The 27398-nt window shown below is 33.8% G+C and overlaps 1 protein-coding gene and 1 long non-coding RNA gene across 8 annotated transcripts in view; one reads left to right on the plus strand and one right to left on the minus strand.

Annotated features, from left to right (window-relative positions):
• LOC123869663 lies at positions 1-27073 on the plus strand. The gene is made up of 3 exons (XR_006796937.1): positions 1-185; positions 24170-24175; positions 27045-27073. It is a non-coding gene; the product is annotated as an uncharacterized LOC123869663 (long non-coding RNA).
• The window catches only part of LOC123869656 (CUGBP Elav-like family member 4), an 895280-nt gene that overhangs the window by 245728 nt on the left and 622154 nt on the right, over positions 1-27398 (minus strand). For all 7 annotated transcript variants that reach the window (XM_045912648.1, XM_045912647.1, XM_045912646.1 and 4 more), the window contains one exon: positions 15439-15487. In XM_045912648.1, the coding sequence (XP_045768604.1) occupies positions 15439-15487 (49 nt within the window). The remainder of the gene's footprint in view (positions 1-15438; positions 15488-27398) is intronic.

The raw sequence follows: 27398 nt of genomic DNA on the forward strand, positions 1-27398 counted from the left end.
TCAGTGTCTAACACTGCATAATAACTACCGAGTTCATTGGACAGTAATTTTTAATCCATTGAAAGTTTCTACGAAAAAATATTTTAATACCACTCAGTGAAGCAGCGATGTAGAACCAACCAGTGTCAAATGATGTCGGTGGCTATCATTCAGTGCTAAACACTGAGTTAACGAATCACCCCGCTGTTCTCAGTCGAAGACCGGTGGTGGGTTGTGATGAATTAAATGAATGATCTTATTTTACTGTCTTACTAGATGTGCTCACATTAGATATTAATATTTTAAAAGCTTCATTATACTATAAACCTCATAAACCTCTGCTTTTTTACTTATTTTGCTTCTGCTTTGCGTTTATTTTTCACTTTTTTAAGAGCTTTACCTCAGGTTTAATGGATTTAATTTTATGTAAGGCTACCGCTTTCATGTTCCATAATCTTATCGATTCTGCATTGACTAAAATATATATTATCCTGCACAATGAAATTTTTATTGAAAAACTACCAATTTTATAAAATTTGAAAGTGTGTTTGACTGTAAGTTTGTCCTTTAATCACGCCATAACGAAACAACGGATCGACAGATTTTTTGCACAGTGAGTTAAAGACCTGGAGAGTGACATAGGCTACTTTTTAACCCCCGACCCAAAAAGAGGGATGTTATAAGTTTGACGTGTGTATCTGTGTGTCTGTGTATCTGTGTATCTGTCTGTGGCATCGTAGCGCCTAAACGAATGAACCGATTTTAATTTAGTTTTTTTTGTTTGAAAGGTGGCTTGATCGAGAGTGTTCTTAGCTAAAATCCAAAAAAATTGGTTCAGCCATTTAAAAGTTATTAGCTCTTTTCTAGTTTTCTTGTAGAAAAGAAGGTTAACTAACCGTTAGGTTCATAATATTATGTCAATTGACAAATGTCAAGCTGTCGAGATGGACGTTGCCTAGATACATAATTATTTATTTGAAAATGATGTTTTGGAAAACTCAGACACTTTGAATAGCTATAATCCTAGAAAATCAGTTCAGTTCAGCTGTTTGAAAGTTAGCAGCTCTTTTCTAGTTACTGTAACATTCACTTGTCGGGGCTGTTATAAATTTTTAATTTACACTTGTAATCAATGAGTTCCCAGTTGATTTTTAAACCTGCCGACCTAAATAAACCCAACTCGCACTTGATGGTATTTTTCTACCCCTAAATAAAACCATAACGGAACATAATTCTGCAACAGCGAAATCCAATCTAAAACGTTGCCTCCAAACCCTTAAAGGGTTTTAACGCTTCAAAGGGGCCAGATGAAAAAGGGGTATTTTTAGAGTTCCGTACCTCAAAAGGAAAAATAGAACCCTTATAGGATCACTTTGTTGTTTGTCTGTCTGTCTGTCCATCTGTCGTGTCTGTCAAGGAAAAGTTGGGAGGTAGGTAGGTCTTAAGGCACAAGTAAAGGAAAAAAATCTGAAAACCGTGAATTTACGGTTAAATCACAAAAAATAATTTAAATATGTTCATGGAAAAATTAATTTACTAAATCACATATAGATGGCGCATTCAGTTATTAAATTTCACGTTCTATATAAAAGTTTTAGGTATACCTTTTACAATAGTACGGAACCATTCGTGTGGGCAAGTCCGACTTGCACTTGACCGGTTTTTTAATCAGACGACTCCCCAATCAGAATAATTTTATTCCGGCAAAATGATTGATCACACTCCAATTCGTTATTTACGCACGGTCCAGTATTAATTAGCTTCGAAGTGAAATCTGATTGATTAATCGATCCATTTTTTGTAGAAAGTTCAAAGAAATTCCCTGTTTTAATGCATAATGTAAAGGGTTAAAAATATTAATCAAAATATAAATCAGATATAAAAAATTAGGTATTTTAAGATTTAAGAACACTCTCGATCAAACACCTTTTAAACAAAAACAAAACTAAATTAAAATCGGTTCATTAGTTTAAGAGCTACGATGCCACAGACAGATACGCAGATACACAGATACACACGTCAAACTTATAACACCCTTCTTTTTGGGTCGGGGGTTAAAAAGCTACTCTTTGGGAAATAATTATTATAGCCAAAACTCATAGCAACTGACCAGTTTTTAATTATCAATTTGACATGAAGTATAATTTGTTTAATCATTAAAAATTGATTTACAATATTTTTACATAAATACCTATTGAAAGGAAAATGCCCTTTTAACCGATATATTACATAACCCGCTTTAGTGGGTAATACGGTACAACAACAAAACAAACACATAAGCATTTATTACTCTATTCAAATATAAGCCGTAGGATATACAAAATCACTCGTCCCCATTTCACTAATACCAATATTCATTAAGATCAAGTGTTGAATTTAAATAACTATTTAGCAAGGCAATAATGGCCCAACTGTCTACAAAACCGTTACAATATTCTAAAACCGCGCACGCTAAAACAACCCTTATACCGACGGGATAAATGTTAATATAGTGTATTAAAATTTAGCTGTTCTTGTCGCTATCTTAGCTGTACGTGCAGATGGTGATAGCTTGCAGCAATTTAATAACCATGCCTAGTTGAATACGGACTTGGCACCGAGGCGATTAGGTCACGATCACATTGACGTAGCGTAAGTGCGATTTTCTTATTCAATTCTCGTTCTTTATTCCCGCTGAATGTCTACGGGAACACGCCTTTCTACTTCTAGTATTTTAATGATGTTCACGACGTTTCAGGAATTGAAATTTTCTTTTCAGTACATCGCTCGTTCGGGATGTTTTCTGGTATTCGTTCTTTTGGTAATTGTGTAATGTTTGACTTCCTTTTGAATAACTACTTATATTTAAAGTGGGTTAAATTCCAGCACAAGAATTTGGTTTCATATTTCTAAACGATATGATTTAAGCTTAAGCTTACTTGGTTCTCATTTGAACATTAAACTCAATGAAATTTTAGAGAAACGTTTTAGAAATTAATAGAAGATCCAAGCTGCTTAAATGTTTGGAGCACGCTACCAATAAACTATTTACTCTTAGAAACTTAAAATTTTCATTACTTTCGCCCACGCTATTCTAGCGATTCAAAATCACTTTCAAGATACGCCCGTGTATTGCTACTGAAATTCGTCGTGGGCGATGTGCTTTAGATAGAATATTCAAAAATTCCATCCACGCAGAGGAGGGGTTGGTCAGTACAGTAATCCCGTAGGAGTTCTTTGATTTTCCAAGATAAAAAGTAGCCTATGTGCTAATCCTGGCTATAATCTATCTATGTTCCAAATTTCAGCCAAATCCGTCCAGTACTTTTGCATGAAAGAGTAACGAACATACACACAAACTTCGATTTTATAATATTAAATTAGTGTGATAAGTGTGGCTTGAATAACCTTATGATATGATATTACGAGTATTTTATTCCGGCCTATATTTAAGCTAACCTCTGTATAATGTATACAACGCTCTGGACTGAATTTCACGCACGGCAGCCAATTTCTATAGAGACTACCATCTGCGCGGGAGGTTATGTACTCCACAATAATTAGTGTGTGTGCAAATACAATATGTGTATGCTCTATTTCCCTTAATCTCATAATCTGATGGGAGAGAAATCTGACATGAGCGGAGAGAGATCAGGCGCAGGGCTGACAACTTTACGTCTCTCTGAGGCACAGGCGTGAAACACCGCCAACTTCCTAATACTGAGCTTGTACTGAGAATTCATTATTAGACAAGTATACCTACCTAACTAATTTTTACTCCGACCCAGGATTGCTGTTTGATATTGTGACATCATGAGTCTTACTTGTCGTAGTATTACGTAATGTAATGTGACCGAAGCCTTATTCGCAACCGCAGCGCCAACTTCCGAGTGGCAACCGAATAATGCTCAATCCTGTTCTAATACATCCCACCCACTTTTACACTCCACATTAGCAATATGAGCTGTGTAACACGAATGTTGTATCATAACTTCCTGGAAAATTTTCAATAATGTTCTGGGTACTACCCAATAATAAATAATTTAATATCAATTATCAATGCCCACGCCTTCGTCCACACGCATTTAGGTTTTAAAATCCCTTGAAAACTCTTCGATTTTCCGCAACCAAAGGTGCCTATCGCTCTCAAGCTTTTTAACTATATCTATACAAAAAATCATGTCGATCTTTTGCTTCTTTGAATTTGAAGACGTGAAGTAAAAGTTGAAGGATAAGCTAACAATCCGCCTTTCGCATTTATAATATTAATAAGATGCTATGACGTCACGTGTCCTATTTGTCGTAGTATTACGTAATGCAATGTGATCGAAGCCTTATTCGCAACCGCAGCGCCAACTTCCGAGTGGCAACCACAGTAATTCCCTTCCGATCCTGTTCCAATACATCCCACCCACTTTCACACTCCACATTAGCAATATGAGTTGTGTAACACGAACGCCCTTTCATAACTTCGTGGGAATTTTCAAGAATGTTTACTACACATTCTGGATAGTACCTATCCATTATTAATTTAATATCAAAATATATACTTCTATATTTTGGTTTACAAGTTTCCCAGTTTTTGGGTCTAATTATATAAAATTTTCCTTTCTAACTTGTCTTTTTAGTTCAATACGTAGAATGGTGGATAAAAACAACTAATGAATCAGCAATTTAGCCGCCGAACTATAAACCTACGTTACATTACGTTACGTATGTTGCACCATACAGATTTGTTTGGTTTAGCAGATTATAGCAAATTAAGCTTTTGGTTCCTTTTATATCATGGATTTCCGCTAAGTAACATCCGCTTCTATACAACAAGTAGATAAATGTAATAATTCAGTGCACTTTTCATTTCACTCGTGCCCACCGAAGCAGAATGCCTAGCCCAGAACGATGTGATATTATTGTAAATTCTAGCCACAACGTGCTAAGCGGTGCACACGTACTATGTGAAGGTTGTGGTGGCCAAATTAATACTTCGCGGCATGAATGCAATGAGAGACCAAATCTCGTTTACGTTTTACCAGAATTTGATTTTGTAGAGAACAAGATTTTACAAGATGAGCCGAAAATAGAATGCACATTTTGTATGTGTACCTACTTTTTTAACCTTTAAGCCAAGCCGTCCTTTTTTTACCAAGATGTAGGGTTTGTAGAATCAGAGCTTGTAAGTTAAGTAATTTGTTATTTATTGTTATAAATGTGATATAGTCAAGAACATTTAAGAGCTATATTACTTTGGACTTGGGATAGGTCCCATGGCCAGCACAAATCTAAGCTCAGCTAGGGGCTTGGCTCTACTAGAGATCTCATAACTTTTTAACAGTGAAAACATTATGAACTTGTGAGTCTTGGCTACCTTTTTACATGAAATGTTTTTGGTGGGTATTATTCTTTGTTATGTTTTTAGGGTTCCATACCGAAATTTAGTACCGAGGTCGCTTGCGTCCCTATAATTGACATTGGCATTTTATCCCGGAAAATCAAAGAGTTCCCACGGGATTTTTAAAAACCTAAATCGTCGCGGACACCCTCTAGTAATAAATAATAATTAGTCTTCCTAAATAAGTATGATTCAAGTATCTTGATGGATATTTTATTTTTACGGTCACGAGACTATTTTTGGAATGGAAAAGAGTTTTCAGAATAGAAGTTTAAAATAAGTATGACCACTACGATTCTATAGGAGTTCAAAAACGATTTTCTAACTCGGCACAAAATAGTCGCCCCCGACTCTTTGGAAAGTAAGAAAGCGCTCTGTATGAATAAGACCTCCATTTTGTCAAGAAACTCCTTACAACATACCTACCACGTTGCCTCGAGCTCGCTAGATGCTCTTATCCAAATGAAAGTCAAACAATCACATTAAAATACTAAACACCTTTACTAAAACCAGTGGTGAAACTAAAATAAGACTACGACCTACGACTAAAATACTTTCTTAACGTAGGTACATATTTTTAGCCCCCGACCCAAAAAGAGGGGTGTTATAAATTTGCCGTGTGTATCTGTGTATCTGTCTGTGGCATCGTAGCTCCTAAACTAATGAACCAATTTTAATTTAGTTTTTTTTGTTTAAAAGGTGGCTTGATCGAGAGTGTTCTTAGCTATAATACAAGAAAATCGGTTCAGCCGTTTGAAAGTTATCAGCTCTTTTCTATAGTTACTGTAACCTTCACTTGTCGGGGGTGTTATAAATGTTTAATTTACACTTGTTACATTTGATTTTAAGTTAAAACTTAACAAAGTGTTATTTGCGAAATAATTATTTAGAGTAAGTAATTATTATTATTATAAGTCGAATAACACTTGAAAATTCGACTAAATCCAATTCCACGACATGATTAATTATTCATGAAAGAGTTTCGGGGGTTGCGTGCGCAGATACAAGGCAATTGTTATGGGTGCTAACATCAATTAGTTATATTTGCCGTGTAAACTGAGGTGTTGCGGAAATTATATTTGTGTCGACGCCCGTGTGAAAGTAAAGCATTTTGTTGGTGCTCTCTTTGTAAGAATTTCTGATTGATAAGAGTACTTTGTAGATTACTTTGTTTTACCATTCTTGATATATTATTATGGACATTAATCGTAAAAACCTAAATACTACTTATCCATATTATAATATTATAAATGTGAAAGTGTGTCTGTCTGTCTGCTACCTTTTCATGGCCCAAAAGTTTAACCGATTCTGACGAAATTTGGTACAAGGTTATATCCTGGGGACGGATATAGGCTACTTTTTATCCCGGAAAATCAAAGTGTTCCCACGGGATTCCTAAAAACCCATCCGCTTCACCGATTTGTATGAAATTTGGTACCGAGGTAGCTTGCGTCCATGTTATTGACATAGACAACTTTTTATTCCGGAAAACCAAACAGTTCACACAGGGTCTTCAAAAACCTACTTGCACGCGGACGAAGTCGTGGGTATCCTCTAGTATAAAAATAAAAGTCGTAACTCACTGATTGACTCGTCAAGTCCTGCCCAAACCCTTGGGCTTATCTGAAATTTTGTGCACTTGTTCCTTTATAAAATAGGCATCTTTTTACTGTGGGATAGGCTTGCGCTTAGCGACAACCATACCTTGACGAAAGCAATGATAAGCAATAGAAGATGCCTATTCAAGCCGATTCACACCAAGCACGTACACGTGACGCACGCGTAGCGACGCGCGTGAATCCGTAGACATGACTGCACGCATTACGTCTACGCGAACATTTTCGCCACGCAAGCGGTATGCCATGTCTCATACAGTTTCATACATTACAACATGATTACAACTCAATGATACGCACTACGTCTACGCTTACGCGACGCATACGCAGCCTGTGTGGCCGGTGCGTTCACCACTAAATCGTAGCAGTGAGAGTAGATTGGATTTCAACCACATAAGGATGCCAATGTAGAGCCTCAATAGCTTAACGGTTAAGGAACGAACTGATATCCGGAAGCCGCTGAACTATTGTCGTAACCACTCCTAGCTCAAGCTTTATGCTTAGTTGGAAGGTAAAGGGCAATATTAGTCATAATTAACTTGACTAATAGGTATTCTTATATAATAATAATAAAAAAACACTCCCGATTTATCGCTGTTATATGGTAGCTAGTACGGTGAGAGAAAATCAGGATTGTGGAGTTTCTAAGCACAAGGCAAGGAAAAAAAACAGTTTCTTTTTAAATTCCCACGGATAGGTTGTTATAGTTTAAAAGATATTTATTTTATTTTATAGTATTCTCTGCAAGCAAAATACATAAGCGCCGCAATAAATTACTGTTTTAGAGCGGCTATCACATTGAAAATCGAAATGCCCAACGTCAAAAATAATCCTGTAGAAGATAGATTAATAGGATTTATAGCTCCAGTGTAATCTGTGTAGTTTTGCCCATGAATATTTGAATATTTACTAGTATACCTACCTACTTCAAAACATCGATTAAATGAGAATAATTTACTTAAAAGTTAAAATAAAATCGCATGTTGTAACTAGAGAAGTTTGTTTTATTATATATAATAGGCATGTAATTACCTTATAAGTTTTTTTTAAATTTATACACTAGCGCTTAGCTGCAACCACACATGCTGGAAAGTGGTGATACAGCCTAACATGAAGCGCATTTGCGTAGAAGATGTTTTTTTTCTCTTGACTTTAAGGTAGGTACCTCTATAAAAAATGGAGGGGAAAATTGATGCCGGTAGGGCATCCCATAATATCCTAGCGGTTTGAATCAGAAACGAGGAGGCAAATGGCTTGTAATCGCTTTGTTGAAATTTCGACTACGTAAGGTTACAACTTATTTTACCAAATAGCCGAGAGTTTGGTATAAAAACAGGTTTTAACAATAACGAATGTGAAAGCACACACCACGATTTTTTTGGGACAAAATGAAATATGCATCAGACCTAAAATCCCGCAGATTCAAATGTAGGTTTTCAATTAAGAGACATGAATAACCTAAACATAAAACGAATTCCAGCGCGTAATATTTGGGGGATAAGAGAATAAGCATCAGTCGTGACAGGACGCCATAAAACGAATAAAATTCTGGCGAAATGGTCCAGCACAACCTAACCTTTCTGGTTGTATTTTTCATAAAATAAAGCGAAGCCGTATAAAAATTTTAGGCAAAAATTTTCCATCACCGAAGCCACGGAAGGCTGGCCGATAATTAAATTCGACTCATCAAAAGCCTTTTAGTGACGTTCGTACATAACTATCGTTGGCAGTTTATGTGTGTGTTTATTAAAATAGTTTTGCTAAATAATAATAATAAAATCAGCGAACCTGAAAGTAGCAATTGGATGTTCATTTATAAAACCAGAACTTTATCCACTCTTTATTAGCAATGCGATTAAATAAATTTTTACAAATACCTAGATACCTATAAGTAAAAGCAGTTAATTCACAGTTAATTCACTTACCTACTTCATTATCCATAATTCCTACACAAAATATATCTTTATAGCTTTTAAAAAAACCGCCAAATGCGAGTCAGATTCGCGCACTGAGGGTTCCGTACTCGATTATTTTTCCGACATTTTGCACTATAAAGCGAAAACGATTATACATAAAAATAAATAAAAGTATGTTTTGTAATGTAGGTACAGATAAAGCACTTTCATTATGATACCCCACTTGGTATAGTTTTCACGGTTTTCGGAATTTTTCCTTTACTTGTGCTATAAGACCTGCCTACCTGCCAAATTTCATGATTCTAGGTCAACAGGAAGTACCCTTTAGGTTTTCTTGACAGACACGACAGATGGACGGACGGACAGACAAACAGACAACAAAGTGATCCTATAAGGGTTTCGTGTTTCATTTTGAGGTATGGAACCCTAAAAACATTTGCCACTTCAGCTTCGCAGCCGGTTGGGCTATGACACTGGCTGGTTTTTCTACGGAGTCCCTCATTTCTGATTACGTAGAGAAACTCTGAGTATAGCTTTCTCTACTAGAAGTTGGGGTAACAAGGTACTAAAATGGTGACCTCACACCAAAAAGTGCAGCGTATTCAGACCTTTCCACCAGATATACAGATGACATCAAGCTAGTTGCAAAGAACTACCGCGCTGGATTCAAGCAGCGTAAGACAGCGGAGCATGAGAATACTACAAGAGCGGTGGGCATCTATCGGGTGACGGTAATGCCGACGTTTAAGAGGGCTCTCTCCGTCACTCGTTTCATACAATCGTAGTTCCAATTTCATTTGAATATTAAGCAACCAAAGTCCATGAAATTTTGCAGACATATTCTAGAAACTATCTATCTACCTACCTAACTAACTATCTAACTATCTATGTCTGTGGTTTTCCAGATTTCTGTTAAAATATTCGGTTTCAAAATACGCGGTCTTAAAAAATTTCATACAAATCTTTGAGCCCCTGTAATTTTAAAACTACATATTTTTAGAAAAATCTAAAACACTACAGACACAGATATTAGTTTCTAGAATATGTCTGCAAAATTTCATGGACTTTGGTTGCTTAATATTCAAATAAAATTGGAACTACAATTGTATGAAACGAGTGACGGAGAGAGCCCTGTTAAAGATAGGTACCTTAATTAAAGAAAATTTAGGACAAGCAAGTTGAAAAATTTATTTTCCCGCGATATGTTTTAACAGAGGCAGGGATTTCGGTGAGCAGTGAATTATATAGATTTGTCGATGATGGCCCGTGCGTGTAACACCAGATGATTGGATCGGGTGGAAGGCCATTACAAGTTGAAGGGTGCGATTTGTTGCGTCAGCCGTTTTTGGCCTGGTTTTTTCTGTGGCACGTAAATAGAGTACCATTATTGATAAGATTTCTTTCAAAAAATATTGTAAAATAGAATTTTTGGAAATCATTATCTCGGTTTAAAATAAAGATACTACCAAAAATGTTTGTAAACAAGACTTACTAAACAGGAATCCTAAGTTAGTGAAAATTGGGACAAAATAATTTCATCACATTGATAGACTCACTGACTTTAACTAGTTAATGCAGTGATCATAATATTTAGTTATGAATTACATAACCAAGATCAGCTTTAAATCTAATCTTAAAAATAACACTGAATAAAAAATATCTGGAAATAGAACTAGAAAGCTAAATTTTTGCCCGATTTTTAATTAATTACCTAAAAATGTAGGTGCCTATTTGGTTTCTAATGCAATTAAAATTTGCCAAATACCTAGTAGAACTTATACGCAGAATATTCTACTTTTTAAAACTGTTGTTTATGTAGACTAACATAGATACATTTACTCTACGACAAAACTGGAAAAATATAATATCTAATCCTACTTATATTTTCGGAAAAACTAGGTATCAAAACTTATTTAAAATAAAAAGTTAAGCTGCTACCCAAAACCTGATAAAAATTGTGTACCTAATATGAAAATAAAAACAATGGTGCGAGTTTCATTTACTTTAATGGATGTTAGTGTTTAAAAGCTTACTTTATATGAGCGTCTAAAATGCGGTTATAATTCCAGCAAACGACGTGTTGAAATAATCGTAGCAGTCACGCGACGGAATGTACGTAAATAAAACTTCATTTTTTAGGGTTCCGTAACTCAAACACTTCGTTGTCTGTTTGCCAAGACCCTTTCCCTTAGAAAAGCATGAAGGAAGGAAGTTGAAATTTATATAAAATATTCAACTCTTTAAGAGGACTCTCTCCGTCACTCGTTTCATACAATCGAAGTTCCAATTTCATTTGAATATTAAGCAACCAAAGTCCATGAAATTTTGCAAACATATTCTAGAAACTAATATCTATGTCTGTGGTTTTCCAGATTTCTGTTAAAATATTCGGTTTCAAAGTTACGCGGTCTTAAAAATTTACATACAAATCTTTGAGTCCCTGTAATTTTAAAACTACATATTTTTAGAAAAATCTAAAACACCACAGACACAGATATTAGTTTCTAGAATATGTCTGCAAAATTTCATGGACTTTGGTTGCTTAATATTCAAATGAAATTGGAACTACGATTGTATGAAACGAGTGACGGAGAGAGCCCTGTTAATCCCTTGAAGCAGTGAAAAAATCAAAAGATCAAAAAATATCAAAAGATGCGGCCGTTTATGCCGCATATTTTGACACTCGCAAAGAAATCAAAACTCAAAGACCTATACTATATACGGAACCTCGGCATGTAAGTCCGGCTCGCACTTGGCTCGTTTTATGAATCTGCGAGAGTCGTAAGGAAACCTGTTGCTTAATAAAGTATTAACGATGATTGATGAATTCTCGGATAGAACTTTATTTACCAGCGAGTCGTTCGTTTCCTACGTAACTGGCTTTGATTTTATCGTGAAAAGTTTCAATTCGCTTGTACGTACTACTTCTCGTATAATATGGATAGTGAAAAATTCAATCTGTAGATAAAATGGCCAACTCTCAATTTGGTTTATAAAGTGAACGAAAATATTGTAAAAACTAGTATTATAGGTCTATAGTAAAACACAATAAATATTTTATTTGTAATGTAGTCGGTCAAGTAGTTGAACTTTATTTCTACAAAAAAATGAAATGGTACAAATCAGGGGTATTTGTGTGGATTTAGGTTTTTAAAAATCCCGTCGGCACTCTTTAATTTTCTATCTAAATCTTAAATAATATCTAATTTTTGTTACTCTCCAGATCATCAGCTATTTCCACGCTAAAAATCTAGCCAATCCGTAACTCTGTTACAGTGTCATTGAAGGACAAACTAACAAACAAACACAAATTATCTCAATTAATACTTATTAGTAGGACATCGTAACTAAAACTTCTATCGTCATTGGAATATCGACAATATCGTCAACGATCGTCAGAATATAACTACAAAATATTCTGTCCATTTGATGGATTTGACATTAATTAATCCAAAACAGATGAGTAGGTCATATTTACTCAGTTAGTGAAATCGAGTAGGTAAATCTCTTTAATATTATCACTCTTTCTCATTTAATATAATAAAGTGATAGTAAATTATTGTACTGGTGAAAGTTTTAATCACTTGTGTCCCATCACTACTACAAGTGATTCTATGTTTAAGTTTCTATAATTTCCTTGGGGGTTAACATGGCGTATATATTGGACGACCGCGAATTACTAACCCTTTCGGACGTAAGGGTCACTTTAGGTACGAGTGGAAATAATCCTTCGTGTACCTATTTGTCAAATACAACTTAGTAAGAGGAACAATGAGGACGAAATTGAAGAAAAAAAAAAACATTCAGCAAAACCCTGTTTTTAACCCCCGACCCAAAAAGTGTTATAAGTTTGACGTGTGTATCTGTGTATCTGTCTGTGGCATCGTAGCTCCTAAACGAATGGACCGATTTTAAATTAGTTTTTTTGATTGAAAGGTTGCTTAATCGAGAATGGAAGAAAATCGTTTCAGCCGTTTGAATGTTATCAGTTCTTTTCTAGTTTTCTTATAGAGGTTTTTGTGTCGGGGGTTTTTTAAATTTTAAGTTATTACTCGAATTTTGTAATCAAGCTTGGACTGACTCTGGTCATATAAATAAAATACCATAATTTGTTATATTTTGAGGCTATTTTAGGATTTTTCGTAAAAATTTTGGCCGACTAGAATATGATTCCTAACTTTCCGTCTATGTGTATTTAGGTTTTTAAAGGATCTTGGTGGAATTTTTCTAAATTTTAGTGCATATTTACATTACGTATAGAGAAAACCTATGGGTAAAATCTCTAGAGCTAAGTAGTCTTTAGTCACTAGTAAAGTCTAGATCCACTTGTATATAAGCTTTGCGTTGTCAGAGTTGGCGCGTTTGGAACCTTCGTAGCTTTAGTTTTAACTTTATGTAATTAATTATCACCACTAGGTATATCATACTACAAAAACAACAACTATGAAAAAAAGTACAATATAATGCCAAGTTTGAATAAATGATTTGACTTTGACTTTGACTGTGTCAGTCAGTCACGGTATTATCACCACATGAGTAGATATCCATATCTATGTTATAACTATGGATATAATATAAATATTAAAGTGTAAAGTAAAAGTTTACCTAACATAAATGAGTGAAAAGTAGCTTATAATATTTTCAGGTTACATACCTAAATAATATCTACCATTGTGTACCTACTAGGTTTTAAGTAATAAATCATCCAACTATCCTGATATTTTTACATTGATTAATGATCGTTGACGACCACCCCTTCGTACTTAATTTACGTCAACAGCCACCGCAGGATCACATAAACAATTCGATAATCTAAAACCAAAACACATTTCTACACAAGTGTAAATTAAAAATTTATAACACCCCCGACAAGTGAAGGTTACAGTAACTAGAAAAGAGCTGATAACTTTCAAACGACTGAACCGATTTTCTTGGATTATAGCTAAGAACACTCTCGATCAAGCCACCTTTCAAACAAAAAAAAACTAAATTAAAATCGGCTCATTAGTTTAGGAGCTACGATGCCACAGACAGATACACAGATACACACGCCAAACTTATAACACCCCTCTCTTTGGGTCGGGGGTTAAAAAGGTTTTGTGCGAGAAATAATTGTCAAAATGGATCCAATCAATAGTGAAGTGCTCAGTCCCTCGTCAATCCGTGACGTTTCTCGCAGAAAATTATAGAAATAATTCGATTTCTGATGGCAATATCAATATTTAACCAGCCACCGGTCACGTCGGGTACTCGAGGCCCCAATAAATTGCTATAAAATTTTTACTTACTCACAAAAGATTTTTCGGCCGGGTCGAGTGGGTTCTGGCCCCTTTATTTCGAGAGGGTAGACGTGTTCTATTACGGAAGGAAACATCCAGCAAAATGGCAATATAACAAGTTTACTAAAAGATATTTCGGACCAGCTTACGGGGACAAATTTTAATTAATGGCCTTACCCTTTACGATACCCGTGGACTGTAAGGTCGCTTGGTAGGTACATTGGCAAATTGGAACGAGTATATTTTGCACGACATAGGAGTACAAAAATACTCGTTCCAATATGACAATATTATTACAATATCTTATACAGATATTCGTACCATTTATTTATTTCCTCTGAGACTAGTGTATCTTATGCTTTATCTCTTACTCTACCATTGGTTAGGAATGCAGCTTCTACTAAGAAGAACCGGCAAGAAACTCAGCAGTTGCTCTATTATAATAATGGCATTGTACGGTTACCATTTCATTTTTTTTCAATATATAATTAATTATGACCTAGAAATATGCGTATTTCGTAAAAACTGTCTGTGTACTTTGAGGCATGCAATTAATAGCCTGACCTTTACGATACCTATTGAAAGTAATGTCACTTGGTATATTGGCAAGTTGAAACGAGTATTTATACCACATGAGTAGATTTTATACTACTTACACACAATATAGGTGTCTCTATCTTTGTTTATCTACCGTTTTAGATATTGTAATTATTGTGTCTTTGAAGAGTTACCACTAATTGTTTTCAATAATAACTAAGGCCTAAAAATATGTAAATTTTCATAAAATTTAATGTGAACTTTCAAACATGCCATGCAAGATATGAAAGTATCACATATTTTGATTAATTTACTAGTATAATCTTGTAAGGTCACTCAGTATATTGGCAAATTAAAACAAGTATTTATACTGTCATACAATTTCTATTTTTATATACGTACCTACCAAAGATTTATTACTGAATTTTTTTAACTGTGTCTTTTTAACTGTTATTTTTATTACAATAATAATGAACTATTATGGCTTAATATTAAGCAGGTATGTTTTCGTAAAACTAAATGTAGACTATGAGACTTGCAATGCCAGATACGAGAGTATGTACCAGCTATGAGAGAAAATTATGAATGCACAATTAAAAAAAAATTGGAAATCTCACTTCGAAGTCTACTTTTAGCCTTATTTCTACACTTGTAAACATCCCTGACTCTAAGAATAAAACTGACTAAACTTACAACTAGTAAAAACTAAATTAAATTTTATAAAATAGTAATTTTCCGTTTACCTCCTCTATTTTCGCTGTCCGCTGGTTTCACCTGTATTGCTCGGTTCATCTGCAAAAGGAAATTGATATATTTTAGATATAGTATCAAATAGATATCCGAAGAAGAACATCGTGGCTCAAGAATTTAGGGCAATGGTACGAAAGAGTACCGGTACGGGTACGAGAAGTGTACCCGATCTTTATAATATAACAATGTCTAAGGTGCAGATAGCCCTAAAATGGTCTCGATTCTGGCACCTTCACCTACACGTCTATCGGTTTTTAGGGTTCCGTACCTCAAAAAGAAAAACGGAACCCTTATAGGATCACTTTGTTGGCTGTCTGTCTGTCTATCTTTCTGTCCGTCTTATACTTACTTACTTAAAGCGTACTTCCCGTTGACCTAGAATCATTAAAGGCAGGTAGGTAGGGACTTATAGCATAAGTAAAAGAATAAATCCAGAAATTGTGAATTTGTGGTAACATCATTAAAAAATAATTAAAATGTGTTTCAATTTTCAAATAAGGTACTTAACTGCACCAAATTAAAGGGCTTTACCTGTATATTCTAAAACAGGTTTTTATTTATTTTTATGCATAACAGTTTTTAATTTATCGTGCAAAATGTCGGAAATATTACCCGAGTACGGAACCCTCGGTGCGCGAGTCTGACTCGCGCTTGGTCGGTCTTTCTCCTACGGATCTTCTCATATCTAAGATCACGTAGTGACCCAACGCTCACTGAGTGACTCTGACTCTGAACTTGACTTTAACACTGTATTAATCACAGGACTAATACAGTGTTGAAATCAAAGTTTATCACAATATCCTAACTAATAATGCCCTGTAAACCAACTATGCGATGAGGCACGTCAGACGTTCTGAATTCCGATAACGGTTAATTTGCAACGGTTAATGTATTCTAAAACATACTGCATTCTACACAGTTCGCATAATTAACTAGGGGAATACTTCCGCCAATATTGTTTTAAGCTATTATCATATTGTTTGAACTAAAGCAATTATTTCGTATACTATTTTTGGGAACATAATAATTTAGGTTCGTATTATTTCGTAACATAAAAGCTGGTTTATAAACTTTATTGCACGAGGCAATTTGGCAGGTCTCAGGCTAAGTACAAAATAAGTACTTATAGTGAAATTCAAAGTTTCTAAAATATTTCAACTGTTTAATCTTAGATTGAGACAGTATTGTCTTACGGAATCTTGCTATGGGGTAAAGCGGCAGATATTGGAAAAAAAATTGTGTTACAAAAAAGGGCAATACGCGTAATCTATAATTTAAAATCGCGCAATTCCCAGATTCCAGATTATACACTAGCTTATGCCTACGACTTCGTCTGCGTGGACTACATAAATTACAACCCCCTATTAGGGCTTCAATTTTCAAAAATTGTACGGAAACGGAACGGTGTCGTGTAAATGAGTTACGAACTTTAGAACTTGAACTTATAACGTTCAATATTTCAGTCTCTCCTTTGTAATAATTACTAAGGTAGTGATTCTATTTTTATTCTAAGTGTATCAAATATCTAATAATATCTTGCACCTAGTCAGATTATATTTATATGAAAACGCTCTCTCTCAAATCTCAATACATTTTGATTACGATCAAAGTTGATTATTAAAGTGAAAGGGGTTCCTAGGTAGGCTTCAAAGAAAAGCCTACACTTCTCGGGGTGTACCTACTGATATAAATTACCTGTTTCAGTTATTTCTGCACTGACAAAAAGAGATAGGCATACCTATATGCGGTCATGGGCGGAGCCGAGCCGTTCGGAGTTAGGTATAAAGTATAAATATTTAGCACATGGAGTAATATACGCTGTGTTGAAATATGATATTAAATCAGTTTAATAAGTAGCTGTACGCTGTTCGGATACTTTTTACATTAATGCTTAAAAATTGTAGATACTTTTAGGTAGCTTGGAACTATTTAAGGGTTGATTAAGGTTATTTTTTTAATTAATTATCGTTATTATGATTAATCGCAGGCTCACTACTGAGAACAGGCCTTACGCTGGCCAAGTGCGATTTTGCAGACTTCACACAACTTTGAGAACATTATAGAAAGCTCTCAAGCATCCAGGTTTCCTCACGTTTTACGCTACCGCTAAGCAAATGATATTTAATTTTATTTAGTAATTATTGCATTTATTATGAGTTATAACTATAACATTTCGATAAATTAGGTATCATTTAAATGTACCTAAGCTACCTCCAAATAAAACTAATAAGTTTTTCAAAAAAAATAACTTAAATTAAACATGTCTAATATTTTTTGAATACCTACCTAATCAAATGAAACAGGAACTGATAAAAAACTTGTCCGAACTTTCATAAAGTTTCATCAGACACTCTCTCAAATCACAATGCTTTAGTGCACCTACCTAGCTACCTACTAAAAAAAAATAGAAAGCTATAATTGATCTACTGAATGTTTTTATCATAATATCATCGCTAAATATAGTAGGTACGGAACTTAATGAAAAAAGTCACTTATCTTTATACCCATTACTAATGTATTCCGTCAATAAAGATGTTATCCCTGCTTTTACACCACAATATCCACGTTGGTTCGCATACAACAAACTATGTTTACTTTCCCACAAAAATACACAGCAATATAGCATTTAAGTCTTATGGAGTACAGGTGGTAATCGCCTATTCAGTTTATTTCATTACTCTACAAGCTTTGTTGCTAGCTGTATGCCGGTCATAAAAGTCATAAAGGTAGGTGAATTAGTAGTCATATTTTATTGCATACCTATGGTTTGTAGGTATGATAATAACTTATTGTATGAATCAACTAAAGTACCTAGTAGGAAGTGCATAATTTTTATAGGCATTCATTAATACCGTTTTGTATTATTATCTACTATTTGCTGATGCTCCAAAATTATCTATATCTAGATTATCTAGGTACACTATAAATGCATACATTTCTTGCTAGTTCTCCTGAGAAAGTGTGCCTATTCCAAACCAGTGATGGTAGCACTTATAAGTTTATTTTATTCTAAAAAACTACTGGTTCTGCTCTATACTGACTAACTGACTATTTTTAACTTATAGTTCAAACCGTTTTTTAAAAACCTTTTCTATAACGTCGACCCATGGAAAAGATTTTTAATAAACTCAGCGAAGGTTAGGTGGATCAACTAATTCTAAGTTCTTACAATAAATTGAGATATAATCTCCATTCATTGTATCCCCATGATCTCCGTGATGTTCTCAAAGCCTCAAAGGTGTGTGAAATTTGCCAATCTACACTTGCCAGCATAGTAGACTATGCCCCAAACCCTTTTCATTCTGAGTGGAGCCCTGTTCTTAGTAGTGAGCTGGCAATGGGTTGTGTTGAATGAATCAAGTAGAAGTAGAAGAGTAGTATTGAGACGTACCCAATAAAGTAACAAACAAGTTGACAGATACACTTTTGAATTTACAATACATATTATATATTAGGTACGGAGTGCGGAATATATCATAGGTAAATATTGTATAGTAACTCGTAGCGTCACCTCAAAACTACTTACTCGTATAATAGGATCGGAGTTTCCAATTAGCGAATGAGATAGCGCGACGACGATATCCAGTGTGTTACAATATTAATCAATCTATTACAAATTATGTAATGTAAGGGATTCACATGATATTATTATGGTTACAAGAAATATTGATATTTTTGATTAGTTTATAATGTACCTACAAAATTAATGCGTTTATTATTTTGTAAGTTCAAAAGTTCAACTTAGTTCATAGTATATTAAGCGCAAAAGTATAAATTACCTTGTACGATCATCCCCCAAGCACATAGTGACAGTGGTGGGATACTAAAATTACACTTAATATCACATGGATATTCCCAATTAAATGTTTGTTCTTGGTGGGCGGTATGTTCACGATCAAATATGTTTCGTAGATCAGATTATAGATGGCATTACCTGTCATTAACTCGCGGTATTGTACAAGCAGCATAAGCTAATTCAAGACTACTATAGTAAACTGTTCGTCCTTGACAGTAAACCTGCCTACGTATTATTACAAGCCGTAGTTTTATTTTTATAACTTGTGGTCCCTGAGGTCACGAGTGCACGGTGGACTAGGTGTGTAAGATTTGATAGGTTTTTGTGTAAGATACTCATTATTCATTAATGAACGGGCTTTTGACAAATTCAATATGAGATTGCCACCAAAATATTATGTCTTCCAGATTTTATAAATATACGAGTATGTTATCATATCTTGAAGGTTATAAAGATGACACAACTAAAAAATTTATGTAAGAAGTTTATGATCATGGACTTTGCGAGAGAACTTAAAAAGTCCTAAACAATAGGTACCTAAACCATGAGGTAACGTTATAAACTATGCTTTCAGTTAAGAAGTTCTGCTTTTTTTTATTCTTAAATTTTGTTTTTGTCACCTTGATAAAATATAAAAATTGTAAAATTAAATCAAGAATTATTTTGTTACTTTTAGTAATAATGCATAAAGGAAGGAGATGGTGACAGTGACTGTAGGGCTCTAGTGGTTAGAAAATGAAAGAAGGTATCCGGTGGAGGAATGGGACCAGGCCAAGGCTCACAAAGTGTCTAAATTAGTAGAAGAAAATAAAGGCAGTACAAGTTATATACCAAATAAGTTTCAAGCAGACAACCTTCGGATCGAAAATCGAAGGTGAATAAATAATGCAAGCAAAAAAGTTTACAAAATAAATACAAAATTCATCCGAAGTTTATTTACGATCAGGCTTAAATGTTCTTATCGCTCCTTTGCCAAATTGAATTTTTTTCGGTTACAAAGGAATACCTAAAGCAGGAACGTAAGCAATCAATAAGGAAGATCAAAAGACCTAAGCCGCCTCCGAATACAATGAGTGTTTGAGTTGCTTATTTGGAATAGGTAAAACTTTATCCCGTAAAAAAACATAGTTGGAAAACTGGGTCGCATTGAGAACGTCTTGTTTTAAATTTGGTTTGTATAAAAAAGGAAAATAATAAACAGGCAACCATGGAACGCGAAAAAATCCATACTAATATTAAAATGCGAAAATAATGACTGTCTGTCTGGTAACTTTTCACGGTCCATCCATTTAAGAGATAGTTTGTATCCCTGAGCGAAGGCTATTTTTTATCCCAAAAAATGTTTTTTTACGTTCTGTATATGTATCCATCTGTATACCACTGTTAGCTAACGCACTAAATACAAATAATACCCCTGCTCAACTATAATATACTTAATTAATGTAAGTTGTAACTTTATTCATTTTTATATCAATTATTATTGATAATGTATTCACATAATTTGACAAAAAGAGTTTTAAATAAATAATGTTTGTTCAAAATTTTAGTTTTAAGTAACATGTCATACAAAATTAAAAAAAAAAAAATTTTGCCCTTTTAAAAATAACAAACAATTAAGCGACAAAGTTTCAAAAATGATGCGTCTTTAAAAGAACAAAGTCGTCAGCTTTCGGGCAGCTTACCAAAAATTTTATAAGTAATGTTCGTAGAAAATGTGGGTAGATATTATGATGTCAAGAACCTATTCTTTAACCACCTACACTAAACTTATTTTGAACATCATTATAAATGATTAGGTTCATACTACCTATATTATTATCTAGCTTAAGCGTTTAGGGATGAAGATTCTAAATATAGCCGACCGAAACCGAGGTAATAAAGAAAATTATAGTACCTATAAAGAGCATTATGCAACCCTTAAATGAGCGTGAGTATTTATTTTTATTTTGTACCGAACGATATTTTAAATTTGCCATTACACAAATTGAAACATCAAGTAAAATACACTTGTTAAGAGGGCTCTCTCCGTCACTCATTTCCACTCATTTCATACAATCGTAGTTCCAATTTCATTTGAATATTAAGCAACCAAAGTCCATGAAATTTTGCACATATATTCTAGAAACTAATATCTATGTCTGTGGTTTTCCAGATTTCTGTTAAAATATTCGGTTTTAAAGTTACGCGGTCTTAAAATTTTCATACAAATCTTTGAGCCCCTGTAATTTTAAAACTACATATTTTTAGAAAAATCTAAAACACCACAGATACAGGTATTAGTTTCTAGAATATGTCTGCAAAATTTCATGGACTTAGGTTGCTTAACATTCAAATGAAATTGGAACTACGATTGTATGAAACGAGTGGAAACGAGTGACGGAGAGAGCCCTGTTAAGTAGAGAGTGTCGAGTCATTTAGTGATGAATTACAAAGTTGCGTGGAAGCAACCGGTTAAGAATTGTTATTATTGTAATTTTAGAAAACTCAATAACTAGTTATTCTTTTCAAATCATATTGAAAAAAGTAATTAACTAGGTACTGAATTTTTGTCAGGAGTTCATCCGGTGGTAGAGTCCTAAAGGCATGGGATAAGAGGCAGGTACTAGTTTTTCTACAAGAAATTTAAAATTTTACAAAATGAATCATGATGTACTTATTGTGTTGTATAAAAATACCTTCAATAATTTTCATTCATAATATTTTATTCTATTTATCGGTCTCTCTATCAGAATTTCCAATAGCCGCATTATTATGATTAAAAACATATTTATCAACGCTTTCTGTCATCAAAATAAATACTATCCGAACATATTATCGTTAGGAAATAAAATAGCGTGTAATAACATGTCTCCGCAGGCTAGAGCTGTCAAACTGAATAAACCGAAGGCGCGTGGCGACATTTTAAGTCGTGAAATTGACAATAGTACCTACCTATTATGTCATCGTTGCTAGGCAACGATACAAACAACATGTCAAAATGAATTATGTAAGTTTTGATCGTCAATTAATTGTCTATTCATTTGTTTCCGGCCCCTATTTATAACTCATAATTTGACATGAAACTACTTTAGTTGTATTGATGTCCTTATTCTAAAGAATGTTTTAGATATCTTTTACAATATGAAAATATTATCTGCCCTACTTTAATTAATAACTTTCAACTACTATCACCTATTTTGAAGAGACTTTGTTTTTGTTTTTTTCCAATGGTAGCTACTGAATCATTTTAGTTCGTTTTGAACAAATTGGTTCACCATTAAGGTTGAAGAACTTAATGGTTATTCAATTATTATTATTTAATTCACAACTACGAATACATTATTCTTTTTTGAAGTATTATTTTATTTACTTATGAGGTAGAGTTTCAGGTAAATCCTATAAAAGTATATCTACGTTGAGTACCACCTGTGATTGCTAGGAATATAGATCTCCTAGTTCTAAATAGTACATATTATTATAATATGCAAATAATTAAATAAAGGGAAATTCAAAGAGAACGGGAAGAGAGGAGAATGGATAAACAGGAAAGGAAATGAAATATTGATTTTAAAAACAAAATTTTTAAAAGCAAGATATTCCCATGTTGGTATTATTATATTTTAAGGCCCAGAAAACTTTGCCTAATTTCCCTGCAGGGACATATCTGAAATAATGTAGCTGAGATGTTTAAATCATAGTAAGATATTTATTAACAGAGCAATAAAAAGTACAATTCTGATGTCATCATAACTACGGTATTTGTAAATAGGCTTGTTACAGAGTTCAAACCATTTTAACTCATTAATTTCTATTATTCCTAAGGTATTATTTGCTAGCAAAACAGTTGTTTTAATTATTGACTCTACTTTGCCGTGATAAAATTTCCATTTCAAATAATTAATTATCAACAAACATGACTTCCTTAATCTGTTAAAAATATAACGAAAAGGTTCAAATTAAACAACCGAAACATAATTTTAAAGGCAATGGTTACCTCAAAATTTTGTCTTAATTTTAAGGATCTAAGTATTCACAGTGTAACTTCAGCATGCCCGAAAGTCAAACATGCTAAATTAGGACTTAATATTAAATTAATAAAGTTCAAAAGCCGATGCGGTTCCAGCGGGGAAATTTCAAAAACAAATTATTAGCTTTTGTTGGAAAGTAAAACCGATCATAAATTACGACTACGCGGCCAATCCCGAACCTAAACAAAATTTATTAAGTAATTTGATAAAATAATCGTGCTGCGGCCAGAGGGTAGCACCGAAACTGCAAAAATGTAATAGCGGAGGAATTTGTCCTTAGATTCGGTACATTCCGTCCATAAAGTTTTATACGGTGCCTTTATATTAAGTTACTCGTGTATATAAGGTTTGTTGTTTTGACCTCTGAAATAAGATTATCTTTGATCGAGAGTAAGATATTAAAAGTAATGTTTCATTGAATAAAAAGACTAATTCTTCTGAGAAAGGAATCTTGAAGATGTAACCCCGGAATCGACCATGTTGGTTCCTAATATTATGTAGTACAGCTATCTAGCTAATCATGGCTTAGAATACAATATAATAGTACAGAGTCAAGGCGAAAATTATTAAATGGGTCAAATAACATTAGAAAAGATCATCCATGGTCAAGATCAATCACATGGGTTAGTGGGATATACTCAAATCTATTTATTTATTTATTTATTTAAACATCTTTATTGCACAAAATTACAAAGAAAATAATAAATGATACAGATAAAAATACAAAGGGCGACCTTATCACTAAAGTGATCTCTCCCAGGTAACCCGTACGTTCGAACCTAAAGGATAAGACGAGGAGTCATCATGTATATATACAATTACGTATACATAGACATACACTCTAATAGGTACATACTATACAGTAAATATATATATATATATATAAAACATTAAATCTGTATAATATAGTTAAATAAATAGCATAGTGTACATAATATACTATGACAGAAACTAAAGATTTATAGTGATAGATAGTGTTTCTTGACACGATTTTTAAAGATTGCCAGTGATTTGAAGCGTCTTATTTCGACCGGAAGTGCGTTCCACAGCGAGGCTGCTTTTATAGTAAATGACTCCGCGTAGCCATGCGTATTACATTTAGTAATTTTAAGCTTAAAATCGCAGGAGGGACGCAGGACGCGATCACGTTCGAAGCAGCTAAGAAATTTAAACTGATCTTTAAGGTAGGGAGGTGACCAGGGATGGAAAAGTGTGGCAAACAGGATAGAAAGAACATGTAGATTACGTCGATGTCTAATAGGGAGCCAGTTCAGTTTTTTACGATATTCAGAGATATGATCGTATTTTCTTAGACCAAAGATGAACCGAATGCACAAGTTTTGCAATCGCTCCAATTTGTTTAAGAGGTCTTCATTTAAATCTATCTTCAATATTAAGAAAGTGGTGCAAAAAATTCAAAAAAGTAATACCTTCTTTGTACTAATACTGATCCTTGACAAATGTGATTACAAAATGATAAGGGATAGTCGTGATCAGATCCTAAATGAGGAGATTCGTAGGAGAACCAGAGTAACCAGCGTAGTTCAGCGGGTCACGAAGCTGAAAAAGCAATGGGCAGGACACATAGTTCTAAAAACCGAGCCCTAAAAGAGCCCAATGTCTAGCAATGGACATCTATAAGTTGTAAATGATGATGATTATGATGAATGAATATTCTAAATCAGCGTTTGATACGTAAGGCGTTTACATCTCTACCTATCAACGATAATGACCTGATAAGTACTCAACATCTAGGTCAATTGGCAGACCAGCCAAGACTGAAATCTAATAAAAATATCTCGTCTCCTCTTCGATGTTAAACCGACATTTACATTTGCCGTTCAATTCAATTAGAAGAATGAAAAAATAATACAATTATCTAACTTCAATATGTCTTTTTTCTAGACATGGAATTCCAAGGAAAGATAATTTTATGGTGTTCAATTCATAAATATTTATGCCTGAACAGAATTTGTGTTAAGTGTGATTACGCTTGCAATTTTTATATTTAGAAGTGCGAATTTGGTGTCATTGACATCATATTAATTTGGTGTCAGTATTTTGTCTAAATTAATCTTAGTTCCCCTAATTTCCATATCTTCTACTCACAACAAAAGACATCCTTTACAACTTCGCAAGTTGCGAAACCCTTAAATTAGGAAAACCTGCTGCCTAACTCACTCAAGCGAGGCGGAGAAAGTTAGTTTGTCTATCATCACCACACACTAACCCGAAAACTTATAAAAAATGAAGTTACCCTAACTCTCCGAAGTAATGGGGCGTGGAAGGGACATTCTTTCAGAACTTTCTGCCGTCCACCCGGTCTGGTTAGGGCATGATAAAAGTTTTTATGTAGTGCTTACGAGTGACCCGACAGTTTAGAAATCCATAACGCATTATGATATCTTGTACAGCCTATTTGGGGACGGGTGTGGGTTCAACGATGCCAAGTTATGAAATTGCTGGGTAAGTACTTTTTGTTGTTCCGTTTAAGTATTCTTTGGCTTAACATTTTTGATCATTAGGGTAACGTTTCTCAGAATGTAAAGATGAAATCTCTATAAGGATATTTTTTGTTCCTGTAACTCTGTATCATTAAGTTTTTTTAATTTACAGACTTGGCTGCAGACTTGCTAGGCTAGGAAGCGATGATGCAGCTTAAAATGGAGCGCGCTGGCCTAGAAGTTGCCTATTCACTCTTGACTTGAAGGTGGTAAATATTAAAAGTGGAAGGGAAAACTGATGCCGGAAGGGTGTTCCATATCCTAGGGGTCGGATTAGAAACGAGGAAACAAATCGCTTCGTAAGTGTTCGAAGAATTTAAACTACGTACGCATGCGGACCTTTACTATCAAGGACTAATGCCATCAGACCAGTAGATAAACCTCAAAGATTTATAACAAAACATAGCAATATACAGCTATTTACTTCTATTTTCTACCGTATAAGGACCTACTTTACGGAAATAGTATTGACCTCGTGTTTTAAATGTATCATTTAATAAATTTCTTTTTCTAGATATTAGCTCTTCTTCCACGTGACCATTTTTATTTTTGTCCTGAGCAGCGTTCTCTACCTTGATAGGTGAACCGATAACAAATTGGAATAAATTGATTTTGTAGCTATGTCATCTTAAAATGAGTGTTTACCTACACTCCACACTGAATCATTTATTGTTTGATTAACAAGAACGCGTTGAAAGAGCAAAGTTAACATAAAAAATTTCAAAAAGATACAGTTACTGATTAACTATAAAAATCTATTTCTCTAAAAATTGCTAAATATCCTATTCTACGACTTCTGGCTATGAAAAACTTCATTACTTTTAACTTAAGTAAATAATTGCCACACATACTGATTTAACTTGCCTATCAACTTCTAGCATTTCTAAATTAATTTTACGAGAATATGGTAAACAAAAAAAAACTTGATGATCTTGAAATGTCCCAAAGAGTGTATTGAGTGACGAGCTATTGACAAACAGTTAAGACCTCTTGACCTAGAAACGTAAAATTATGTGAAGGGAGAGTAAGGGTAAAGGGTAAATCGATCCGAAAGCTTAATTGATATGCACCGGATTATACTTGTACCTACTATCTACATGTAAATAAAGATTATGTGTTATCATAGTTTAAAAAAATCTTCGTCATCTTATACGTCCATGTTCGTCATTTGTTCATTTATTTTATTTAATTGTTATATCAATTATTGTATTTCGCAATAAAAATGTTTAATCTTTACATGTCTTTGTCTAATATTACAATGAATTTAGCTTCATCCATATCTTGTTCAATAGTTTTAGTTTTTAAGTTCACTGATATAATTATTACTAGCACTTTAATACCTACCTACCTACATTTGAGAATGAATTCATATTAAGTCATTGAAGATTTTTTGATTTGAAGACTTTAGTTATATTTATTTAAACTAGATTCAAAAAATTTGTTACACTGCACACTTTTTGTATGTCAATAGTCCTATTTTCAAAAGAACACACATTTTTAATTCGTAGTATGATAAACTTAAGAAAACGCATCATTAATGTTTACAAAATCTTATGAAATAGAAAAATTTAACTTTCAAACTAAAATATTTTACCACCAAGGATTACAACTAAAACAAAAAAATATAGAAGGTAGAAGCACAAGTT

Source organism: Maniola jurtina, chromosome 11, assembly GCF_905333055.1.
Source record: "Maniola jurtina chromosome 11, ilManJurt1.1, whole genome shotgun sequence".
In the NCBI taxonomy this organism is placed as follows: domain Eukaryota; kingdom Metazoa; phylum Arthropoda; class Insecta; order Lepidoptera; family Nymphalidae; genus Maniola; species Maniola jurtina.